The 12890-nt window shown below is 43.5% G+C and overlaps 1 protein-coding gene across 2 annotated transcripts in view; it reads right to left on the reverse strand.

Moving 5' to 3' along the window:
• Window positions 1-833: 833 nt before the first annotated feature.
• The window catches only part of pit (probable ATP-dependent RNA helicase pitchoune), a 341853-nt gene continuing 329796 nt past the window's right edge, over window positions 834-12890 (reverse strand). For both annotated transcript variants that reach the window (XM_080282378.1, XM_080282377.1), the window contains one exon: window positions 834-2070. In XM_080282378.1, the coding sequence (XP_080138504.1) occupies window positions 1921-2070 (150 nt within the window). In that variant the 3' untranslated portion in view covers window positions 834-1920. The remainder of the gene's footprint in view (window positions 2071-12890) is intronic.

Below are 12890 nucleotides of genomic sequence, written 5' to 3' on the forward strand. Positions count from 1 at the left end.
TACATGAAGTACTGTGCCTCGTACAGTTTTAGTAACTAATCATCTGTTCTTATAAGTTTCCACAAAAGAGCATAATTTTCATATATTCACTCACTGCGAAAGGAAAGATGATGCCAACAATCATCTATCATATGAAAATATATTTTGGAAACTGAAGATAATACAAATAAAAGAAAGCTAACACAGCATTTAACCTCTAGATAGTGGTAATATTTTGGGTGCAGCTGCCCTCTTCCTACGGCAATATTTCCCAAAATAGCCTTACTTCAAACCTTCATATCTGGGAAAGTATAGCAGTTAAGAAAACAAATTAAAAACCATATTACTCAGCAACTCTTCTTCTTACAAATGAAAGCATCCCCAGGCCTGTAGGTGGTTGCTTCAATGACTAAGGACACGAAGAGGATCAGTAACTTTTGGCGCTTGAAGTAGGACGACTTCATGCGCGTGTGCGCAGCCCTGACTTGGTTTCACTCTCAACGTGATAACTTCTCACCACTAGATAAACTAGACACAGAGGCATCCAAGGCATGCCCTATGGCATTATCACTGAGCCCTTTCCTAGTATCCTTGGGCAAAGGCTTGGCAGGGGTGGATGAGGCAAGCAGTCTGAGGTGGGGATGGAATCAGATGGGGGGTTTCAGAAGACATCGTTCAGCATCTGTTTAAGTCACAAAGAAGACTGAGGTACACTTGCAATGGGTGGTGGGAGTCTCTCCCTGTCCTCCGGTGATGAGATCTACTGGAGGCCAATTCAAACTGTTACGGGACTGCATTTGCGGCTCCTCCCGTCACCCAGTAGTCTCCGTCCACCCTTTCTGTAGCGGCCTATGTGCAGGGGTTAAATAAAGTAACTGAAAGAGCCACAGTGGGCACAAGTGCTGACACACAACAACCAAAATGAGCTGCCCATAGCTCTCTCACCTTACTGTGAACATCTAAGACTGCTGCTAAGCTGGGCAGTTTCCTGTTATTACTACACAGGGTGCAGAAAAGTACATTACTAATAAGCCAAACAGTGTGCATTGAAACTACTTATTCCTGCACTGTACCACCTTTTTATTCCTTTGTTGCCTAGGCAGAAAAGAGGTACTAATTTTATTCTGACTCAAGTGAGAAAATTTAAAAGGTACCATATATTATTCAGACTAAAGTCAGATGATACAGTCCTTTGCCATGACAACTTGAGAATTTTAAAATGAATTATCTTAGTACTGCATCAAGCAATAGATGTTTAGGTATGCTGGGTCTGATGAAAAGGATTTTAAAATATTGCAGAAAATGTAACAGGCAAGACCTTACTCTTTTGTGTTATCTGAATGACCAGCTATGTACCATTTAGAGGTTATCTACAATCTGTGATTTAAAAAAATAACAACATAAAATTAAAGTTATCATGTACTTGTTTGATGACCCGTATACTGCTGTTGCTTAACCCTGGTCCACTTAGCTGAGAAGATCCATCAACAGCAAGTAACCAACTGCTCCTATGGGGTCATCATGTGAAAAATTATATTACACCTACATGAATACTATATAGTGTCTCTGGAATTGATGTCCTAACTTCAATAGGTACTTCTAGAGCTGATTTTGTGTAAACGCTATATCAACATGGGTCCAATTTTCAACTGTTATATGGTACAAATACAGATGACCTTATAGGTGAATAATATAAGAAAGACAATTTTTACCCTCAGGGACATCAGTAATTGTAGCTCCACAATGGTTCAGAACTGGACCCCTGTTGATACAGCATTTTATATTCAAAATCACCTAATATATACCCTGCTGAAGTTAGTCCATCAAGTCCAGGAACACTTTATGAACACTTATACTACCATCATGTAAGATACTACTGTGCTAGAGAATCCCCTGCATTTAACCTCCCAGCTGCTAATTACTTCCCTCAGCAGAAAGAAATTAAATCTTTTTCCTGAAGATTTTTGTTTTTTCTATCTGCTTATTGTAGCTTTTGTTACCACCACCACCACCTCGTTTTGTTGGCCGCCGGTTCAGCGTGACAGCCAAATCAACAAATGGTGGCACTTCAAACCCAAAACACTTGGCAACCTGTGTGGACAAAAAAAAACAATATATTAAAAATAATTATAATGTACTGAATACTTAAAGTGAATTTCTTAAAGTATAAAGGTTCTCTGTACTGATGATATGCAGATTGGGTTTATGCCAGGTAAAGGAACAAGTGATGCGTTATACACTGTCCAACAGCTTCAGAAAAAGCTACATAGGAAGGAAGAGACAGAAAAAGAGCTGTACTTTGCTTGATTGTTTCGTTTTTGAAGACTTCAACATGCTTGCATACGTCGGCCTTGGTCACCTAATGCTGACTTTCCATGCTGCACAATCTATGGCAGCCTCCCCGTTCAGTCCCTTAACCCTGAGGTCACACTTAATGACCTCGTCCCACATCTTTCTTGGTCTACCCCTCACAACCCCACCCCCAGTATTAACACTTCTCACCTTCTGCACCCAATTATCATCCCCCATCCTCTCCACATGCCCAAACCATCTCAATCTACCTCTCTCCATCACAACACCAATACACTCCAGTCCCATCCTACCTCTCAACTCTACCATTATGAACCCAGCCCCCCCAGGCCTTGCACGCAGGGACGCACTGCACATCCACCTAATCATTGTCATTTCTGTATGTTTGAGCCTGCGAATATCCTCTTCCTTTAATGCCCAGGTCTCACAACCATACAGCATCACACTCCTAACACATGCTGCATACAGAGACCTCTTAGCACGTAGGGAGAGTCCTCTCCATGTCAGGAGAGGCAAGAGCTCCCTGAACTTCTTCCAACCACTTCTCACCCTAGCCACAGAGCTGGCTCCAGCCCCACCTCCTGCACATAACATGTCTCCCAAATAACAAAACTCTTCCACCCACTCAAGAGATTCACCAGCAAGTTCAATCCTTTCACACCTGACAATCTCCACCTGCTCTCCCCGACACACCGCACACATAAAATCAGCATTATCTTGCAGTCTACCTCTGATACCACTACATCTCTTGTGCACCCATTTATCACAAACACTGCACAAGATGGAATTACTTCCCACGCCCCTGTGGCAAATTTGATATAGGATGGATGAGAGAAAGCTGTACTTTGCTTTTGTTGATCTGGAGAAGGGCTTTGGCAGAGTTCCTAAGGAGGTGGTGAAGTGGGCAATGAGAAGCATGGGATTAAGGAGTGGCTGGTTATAGTGGTTAGGACAATGTATGAGGGTGCTCTCACCCAGATGAGAAAGAACAGTGGTTTGAGTGATGAGTTATCATGAATAATGGTGTGCATCAGGTTCCAGTTTTGAGACCCTTGCTGTTCATCAGGGTGCTTGAAGTTCTCTCAAAAGACTTCAGAGCTATATTTCCACACAGTATTGTATGCAGATGACTTAGTGTTGATCGCAGACTGAAAGGGTGGCAGAGGTAAAATTTAGGAAAGAGATGTGGAATAGGGTACCAGAGTTTGAGAGTACCAGAAAAAGTGGATAATCTATCTATTTATTGCCAGACGCCGTAATCCCTTAAGAGGTGGCCACAAACAAATTGCCTCCATGTAGCCCTGTCTCCAACCATTTCATTGCCCTACTCCCAGCTCACACACCCCTCTCTCAAATACCTCTCCACTCCATCCCTCCATCTCATTCTTGGCCTCCCTCTCCCTCTCCCCCCCCCTCCACCTTGCTCACATACACTCTCCTCATCAGTCTCTCACTCTCCATCCTCTCCACATGGCCAAACCACCTCAAGTGTGTTTCTCCTAACACTTCCTATCACATCCACATCCACACCACAATGCTCCTTCACTTCCTCATTTGTCAGTCTGTCTCTCCATGTGACTCCACATGCTCCTCTCAAATAACTCACTTCCACTACTCTCACTCTTGACTTCTGTCCCTCCAGTAAGGCCCAAGCTTCACTTCCAAACGTCACGAGTTGGTATCACAATACTGTCATGTAGTAACTTTTTTATTTCCATGCTCACTTCCCTGTTTCTTATCACTGCTTTCAACGAACCAGCAACCTTTCTTTCCTGCCGCACCCTTTCAAGCACTTCACCCTTTAAACTTCCACCCTTACTCATCACATTACCCAAGTACTTAAATGCACTCACATTTTCCATTTCCTCCTCATCCAACTTCACTGTACATTCACTGACATCACTCCTCTCGAAGACCATAACTTTACTCTTCCCTACACTGACCTTTAGATTCCGTTTCTTACACACTCTCATCCCTTTTCTGTCCAACTCTCTAATGCAAGAGTTAACCGTTACTCCCAGTCTTTCATTTATGCTACAGGTCAACTCTGGAACTGTCTCCCTCTGTCTGTATTTCCTGCTGCCTATGATCTCCAGTCTTTCAAACGCAGTGTGTCCAGGCATCTCAAAATGATCGGATCTTGAATTTGGATCTCTATTGTATTTTGTTTTTCTCTTGGAGGGAACTGTTACTGTGGGCTCATGGCCTTTGGTTCCTTCTTCCTCGCACTAAAAAAAAAAAAAAAAAAAAAAACTCTCCCAAGCTCATCCACCAAGCCTTACAGCTCCCCTTTGTCCTCACTTAACAACACAGTATCATCTGCAAACAACAGTTCAGGGAGTTTCCAAACACTGCCCTCTCTCACTAGGGCCGCTCCAACATCCACTGCCCTACCTTGTATCTGTCTTATAACTCCATCCATATGCAGATTGAACAACCATGGAGACATGACACATCCTTGTTTCAATCTAACCTTCAAATAGAAAAATTCACTCAGTTCACTATCCACATACACTGCAGCCTTAGCACCCTCATACATACTCTTCATGGCCTTTAACAACTTCCCATCCTCTCCATATATTCTTAATACTTTCCACAATCCTTGTCTATCCACCCTGTCATATGCTTTCTCCAAATCCATGAAGGCCCCATACAACTTCCTTCCCTTCTCCAGAAACTTTTCCACTAAAGATCTAAGAATGAATATCTGATCTACACAACCTCTCCCCTTCCTAAAACCTTCCTGTTCTTCTCCAACTAATTCCTCTGTTATTTCCCTAACTCTGTTAATAAGTATCCTACCAAATACTTTTCCTATTACAATAAGAAGACAAATGTCTCCATGATTACCACACACTTCTTTTTCCCCTTTTACTTTGTACAAGGGAATAATTATACCTGACTTCCAATCCTCTGGAACTCAACCTTCCTCCCAGGCCAATCTGCACATCTTCTACATCCATTCTACTACTATATCTCCCCCATGCTTCAACATTTCACCACACACTCCATCAATTCCTGGGGCTTTCCCCAATTTAACTTTCTTCATTGCTTCCACAACTTCTATCCTACTGATTTCTTCCTGTCTTCTCACCTCCCTCCTTCTCCCAGCCATTCCCTAGCCACTTATACTCGCATCACTTCCATCCTCTATGTTCAACAATTCCTTAAAGTGTTCTCTCCATCTGCTCACTTTTTCTCCCTTCTCCACTAGTAATCTACCATTTTTATCTTTCACTCCCCTGCTAACTTCACTTCCACCCTGTCTTACTCTCATCACCTCTTTCCAGAACATTTTTTTACAGTCCCTCCACTTTACACTCAAATTCCTTCCAAATTCCTCATCCACTCTCTTTTTACTCTCTCTTACTAATCTTTTCACCTCTCTCTTTCTATCTACATATAACTCTCTCTTCCGTCTCTCAACTTCTTCCACGCTCCTATTTCTCATCCATTCATTGTATGCTTTCTGCTTTTGTGCCACAGCCTGTTTCACCTCTTCATTCCACCACGCTGTTCCTTGCACCCCCTCCGTCTTCTCTTCCTTCCACACACCACATCACATGCTGCACATATTTCTTCTGTGAATATCCTGCACACACCTTCCACGTCCCCCATCTGCTCCAATTCATATTTGCCCAATCGTTCCTCCACTTCTCTCTTATATTCTGCCTTTTTCTCATCCTCTTGTAACCTTTCCACTCTCCTTGCAAATACTCCTTCTTCCCGTCCTTCCCTTCTTCTAGTTCTCCATCTTTTTTGGATCTTCATTCTGGCCACCACCAAGTGGTGGTCAGAAAGTCCACTCCCCCAACCTCTATAAGCTCTTGCATCCATTACACATCTTCGCATCCTTTCATCCACACACACATAAACAATCATTGCCTTCCTTTCATTCAGTTCACCACCCACCCTTCTCATCACTTGCCATGTATACCTGTGGATCATTTTATGCCTGAAGAGGGTATTGGCTATCACCAACCCCCTCCCAGCACGAATGTCCACTAACACACTGCCATTCTCATCTATCTCAGCACGCACACCCCACCCACCAACTATTCCATCCACCTTCACATTCCCTAATTTATCATTCATATCGCCGATCAAAAACACTCATTCCTTCCAAAATTTTCCATGCACACTTCCACATTTGCCCAGAAGTCTTCTCTCACTCTGTTTGCACGATCTTGCGTTGGCGCATACACACACACAATCGCCCACATTTGTATTCCAACTTTCAATCTTACCCACACAATCCTTGACCTAACTGATCCATACTCTCTTATGTACTTCCATTTTTTACTCACAACTATACACATTCCTTCTTTTGTCCTCTCATTTTCACCTACTCCTGCACATATACCCCATCCATACTCCCATTCTCTCACCCTCTCACCTCTCCATTTATTTTCAGTTACTACACATACATCAACTTTCGCACCCTCAAGCACCTGGACAATCTCTCTCTCTTTCACCTCATCAGATAATGAAGGTAATGAAGAGAGTTTTAGAAGGTATGATTAGAGAAAGAGTGAATATTGATGAGATGCAGTTTGGGTTTATGCCAGGTAGGGGGACCACTGATGCTATATTCATTGTTCGTCAGCTTCAGGAAAAATATATTGGTAGGAGAAGGGATCTTTATTTTGTTTTTGTTGATTTGGAAAAGGCCACTGACAGAGTCCCTAAAGAGGTGGTGAAGTGGGCAATGAGAAAGCTTGGCTTGAAGGAGTGGCTGGTTAGGGTGGTTATGGCTATGTATGTGGGTGCTCACAGCCAGGTAAGAGTGAATGGAGATTTGAGTGATGAGTTTTCCGTGAATGTTGGTGTGCATCAGGGGTCAGTCTTGAGTCACATGTTGTTTATCATGGTACTTGAAGCCCTTTCACGTGACTTTAGAAACGGACTCCCGTGGGAGTTGTTGTATGCTGATGATTTGGTGTTGATTGCAGAGAACAAAAGGGAGGCGGAGGAAAGGTTTAGGAAGTGGAGAGATGGTATGGGGCACAAGCGTTTAAGGGTAAATGCAGATAAAACAAAAGTGATGATATCTAGGGTTGGTGGCGGTACTGTCAAAGACGAGGGAGAGTGGCCATGTGCAGTTTGCCACAAGGGCGTGGGAAGTAATTCCATCTTGTGCGGTGTGTGTGATAAATGGGTGCATAAGAGATGTAGTGGTATCAGAGGTAGACTGAAAGATAATGCTGATTTCATGTGTACAGTGTGTCGGGGTGAGCAGGTGGAGATTGTCAGACGTGAAAGGATTGAACTTGCTGGTGAATCTCTTGAGTGTGTGGAAGAGTTTTGTTATTTGGGAGACATGTTGTGTGCTGGAGGTGGGGCTGGAGCTAGCTCTGTGGCTAGGGTGAGAAGTGGTTGGAAGAAGTTCAGGGAGCTCTTGCCTCTTCTGACACTGAGAGGACTCTCCCTACGTGCTAAGGGGTCTTTGTATGCCGCATGTGTTAGGAGTGTATTGCTGTATGGTAGTGAGACCTGGGCAGTGAAGGAAGAAGATATTCGCCGGCGCAGACGTTCAGAAATGACAATGATTAGGTGGATGTGCAGTGTGTCCCTGCGTCCAAGGCCCGGAGGGGCTGGGTTTACGATAGAAGAGTTGACAGGTAGGATGGGACTGGAGTGTACTGATGTTGTGATGAGGAGAGGTAGATTGAGGTAGTTTGGACATGTGGAGAGGATGGGAGATGATAATTGGGTGAGGAAGGTGAGAAGTGTTAATACTGGGGGTGGGGTTATGAGGGGTAGACCGAGAAAGACATGGGACGAAGTCATTAAGTGTGACCTTAGGGTTAAGAGACTGAACAGGGAGGTTGCAATGGATCGTGCAGCATGGAGAGCCGCCATTAGGTGACCAAGGCCGACACATGCAAGCATGTTGGAGCCTTTAAAAACGAAAACGAAAACGATGTGTGTGTATATATATATATAGATATACAGTAGAACCTCTCTCATTCGGACTATATGGGGGGAAGGGTTGTCCGAATTAGCAGATTGTCCGGACCATCAGGGTAATCTCCAGTTCATACCAAAAACTATCTACATAAGGTATGTTAATTATTAACATATGTGGCATATGTCAACCCTATGTAACTGCAAAAGATGAAAGGATACTAAAATAACAAAACTAATCATGTACGATAGTTTTGTATTGCATAATTTACAGGTAAGGCCATGACAAGAAACTAGCCTACATTTTGAATTGTAGTAAGTGACTAAGGCCCGTGTAGGCAAAAAAATAAATTAATTAATTAACTGTAATATTTGGAATAAAACTTATGTAGGCAAAAAATACATTGTCATCTTTGGCATATTGATAACGCCCATATGGGCAAGAAGCTAATGTTTGATGTACAAGTAAAGCGCATTTAAGTACAAAAAATAACCTACAGTAATCACTAAACACTGCAGAATATTCTGACCCATTTTTGTGTAGGCAAACTCCTCCTTTTAACACCTTTATTTATTGCAGAAGCTACACTTGCATTAAGGGGCATGGTAAGAAGGATTAACTTTTGAAATACAGCATAAAAATATAAATGACTGGTGAACTAGTTGATGGAACGAATGCTAGCGTGTGTTTAAACAGGCGCCCATGTTGCGACCTAGCGTGATACAAAACTAAACGAATAACGATCGCTTTCCGTGTCGATACTGAAAATTACTTTAGAATTACTTTCAACATATTTTTGGAGCTTATTATTTTTAAATTTTGTCCAAATTAACAGAAATCCGGATTAAAGGGGTCCGGACCAAAGAAGTTCTACTGTATATATATATATATACACTCAATCCTCGTAAATCGCGTGTTTATAAATCATGGATTTGTAAATCACGGCTAAGTGGTTCTCAGACTGCCGGCACCCTTAAATCGCTGTTAAGTCATGAAAATCGCGGATCTAGGCACCGAAGGGGGCCTTTTCCGAGGAGAATCATAAACCGCGGCATTCAATTTGAAAATCGTGACCCAACAACCAATCACCACCTGTCCCTGGTGGCAAGTGTGCATACTAATGCCGCAGAGTTAATGAGAAACATCAGGAACTCATCACCCACTATTTTGCCCGGGTAAGGGCAGAAGCTGAGCCTGACCACAGCCTGGCCCTTCACACACTGAGGACGTGGATGACGTAGCATCTGTCAACTCTAAGGCAGACTTAGAGGGCTTCCTGAGGGAGGCAGAGGAGCTGGAGAAGGGAGAATAGCATGAGGGAGCACCCTCATCTCATGCTGAGAGGTTCCAAGTTCTTCCCAATACCACCTCACTCCATTCACTTAAGCAATATCGTCATAGGATTAAGGTGAGATCCCTTAACATTGCTTATTTCTATTAAGTACATGCACTGAATATTCCTAAATTTGTATGTTTGTGTTTGATGGTGCCTAGATAGGTGTAGGTAGGGTGCTGTGGGGGGTGGTTGGCCAAAGTCCAGACCCAAATTCATTTTTCACATAAGTCAGATAGATTATTTTCTGGTTAGGAGGGCCGATAGAAGGTTAGTGAGGGATGTTAAAGTTATAGGAAGTGAGGAGTGTGTGCAGCAGCACAAACTATTGATTTGTGATATGGTGCTTAAAGAACAAGTGATGAAAAAGAGGACTTATGTACCTAGGAGGAAAATATGGAAGCTGAAAAACCAAGTAGTAAGGGATGCCTTCTATAGCGAGTTGAGGAGAGTGGTGGCTGAACAGGGAGCTGTAGACAGAGGCGTTAATGAACAGTACAGAGCCCTCAAGAACAATTTCTTGAGAGTTACTGATGTAACATGCGGCTGGACAAGAGGACCACCAAGACATAAAGTAACTTGGTGGTGGGATGAGGGTGTAGAAGCTGCAATTAAGGAGAAAAGAAGGCTTTTCCGGGAATGGAAGAAGGGCGGTGGCAAAGAGGAATATTTGGCTGCCAAGAGTAGGGCTAGGAGAGAGGTATACAGGGCAAAGTCTGAGTCACAGAGACAATTACTTGATAACCTAAATCATGGGGAAAGGAAAAATATATTTAGGGTGGCAGGTCAGGTGAAGAGGGATAATCGGGATATCATAGGTGAGCAGTGTGTGAAGAATGATGAAGGAAGGGTAGTGGTGAACAGTGAGGATATTAAAGATGCATGGAGACAGCATTATAACCGGTTGTTGAATGAGGAGTTTGACTGGGACAGGGAAGGTTTGGAGCCAGCAGATCCAGTGTCTGGCCCTTGGCCTTTGATTGATACTGCTACTGTGAGTGAGGCAATAGGCAGGATGAGGGTGGGGAAGGCAGCAGGTGTGTCTGGGTTGACTGCCGAAATGTTGAAGGCCTCAGGCGATATAGGGGTAAGTTTAGTCACTGACCTGATAAATAGGATTATTTATGAGTGTGTTGTCCCAGATGATTGGCTGAAGAGTGTAATTGTAAATGTGTATAAAGGGAAGGGTGATGCCCTGGAAAGAGGAAATTATAGAGGTATAAAGCTTTTAGATCAGATAATGAAGGTAATGGAGAGAGTTTTAGAAGGTATGATTAGAGAAAGAGTGAATATTGATGAGATGCAGTTTGGGTTTATGCCAGGTAGGGGGACCACTGATGCCATATTCATTGTTCGACAGCTTCAGGAAAAATATATTGGTAGGAGAAGGGATCTTTATTTTGTTTTTGTTGATTTGGAAAAGGCCTTTGACAGAGTCCCTAGAGAGGTGGTGAAGTGGGCAATGAGAAAGCTTGGCTTGGAGGAGTGGCTGGTTAGGGTGGTTATGGCCATGTATGTGGGTGCTCACACCCAGGTGAGAGTGAATGGAGATTTGAGTGATGAGTTTTCTGTGAATGTTGGCGTGCATCAGGGGTCAGTCTTGAGTCCCATGTTGTTTATCATGGTACTTGAAGCCCTTTCACGTGACTTTAGAAACGGACTCCCGTGGGAGTTGTTGTATGCTGATGATTTGGTGTTGATTGCAGAGAATGAAAAGGAGGCGGAGGAAAGGTTTAGGAAGTGGAGAGATGGTATGGGGCAAAAGGGTTTAAGGGTAAATGCAGATAAAACAAAAGTGATGATATCTAGGGTTGGTGGCGGTACTGTCAAAGACGAGGGAGAGTGGCCATGTGCAGTTTGCCACAAGGGCGTGGGAAGTAATTCCATCTTATGCGGTGTGTGTGATAAGTGGGTGCATAAGAGATGTAGTGGTATCAGAGGTAGACTGCGAGATAATGCTGATTTTGTGTGTACGGCGTGCCGGGGTGAGCAGGTGGAGATCGTCAGACGTGAAAGGATTGAACTTGCTGGTGAATCTCTTGAGTGTGTGGAAGAGTTTTGTTATTTGGGAGACATGTTGTGTGCTGGAGGTGGGGCTGGAGCTAGCTCTGTGGCTAGGGTGAGAAGTGGTTGGAAGAAGTTTAGGGAGCTCTTGCCTCTCCTGACATTGAGAGGGCTCTCCCTACGTGCTAAGGGGTCTTTGTATGCAGCATGTGTTAGGAGTGTAATGCTGTATGGCAGTGAGACCTGGGCAGTGAAGGAGGAAGACATTCGCCGGCTCAGACGTACAGAAATGACAATGATTAGGTGGATGTGCAGTGCGTCCCTGCGTCCAAGGCCTGGAGGGGCTGGGTTTACAATGGAAGAGTTGAGAGGTAGGATGGGACTGGAATGTATTGGTGTTGTGATGAGGAGAGGTAGATTGAGGTGGTTTGGACATGTGGAGAGGATGGGGGGTGATAATTGGGTGGGGAAGGTGAGAGGTGTTAATATTGGGGGTGGGGCTATGAGGGGTAGACCGAGAAAGACATGGGACGAGGTCATTAAGTGTGACCTTAGGGTTAAGGGACTGAACAGGGAGGCTGCAATGGATCGTGCAGCGTGGAGAGCCGCCATTAGGTGACCAAGGCCGACACATGCAAGCATGTTGGAGCCATTAAAAACGAAAACGAAAACGAGTTATTATTTATAAACCGTGGAATTTGTAAATCGCAGCAGTGGTCCAGACCCAAATTGCCGCGATTTACGAGGCTCATGGCCTTTGGTTCCTTCTTCCTCGCATAAAAAAAAAAATTATATATATATATATACAGTAATCACTCCAATATCCGACGTAATAGAGCCATAGGTAGGTCCAGATATTGGTTCTGTCCGGATATTGGGCCCCAGCTTATGGACTTGTACTTATGGACCCTAACTCAGAGAAACACCTATACAACCCCCTCTGGACATGCATAGCACCTATTTAAGACCCAAATCACACCAATACGGGACATAAATGACTGAAATAAATGCAAAAGAAACATAAAATGAGGGTTTAGAAGTAGGTTCATACAATAATAAGCATTCTGGTGACTGGCTCCTGGACTGGTACTTATGGACCCTAACCTAGCCTAACTCAGAAAAACACCTTCCTACTGCACATGCATAGCTCCTAACACCCTATTCACACCAATAAAGGACATTAAAGAGAGAAATGAGGTAAGTATAGTATGGAAAAAAGTGCAGTATGAAACATTCTTATGTCCGGATAGTGGGGATGTTCGGATATTGGGCGTCCGGATATTAGAGTGATTACTGTATGTATATACTGTATATATATATATATATATATATATAGCTCTCTCTTCTCCTTTCGGC

This window comes from Coenobita brevimanus, chromosome 93 (assembly GCF_032717465.1).
Source record: "Coenobita brevimanus isolate Jiangsu-jjx chromosome 93, ASM3271746v2, whole genome shotgun sequence".
NCBI classification, from domain to species: Eukaryota; Metazoa; Arthropoda; class Malacostraca; order Decapoda; family Coenobitidae; genus Coenobita; species Coenobita brevimanus.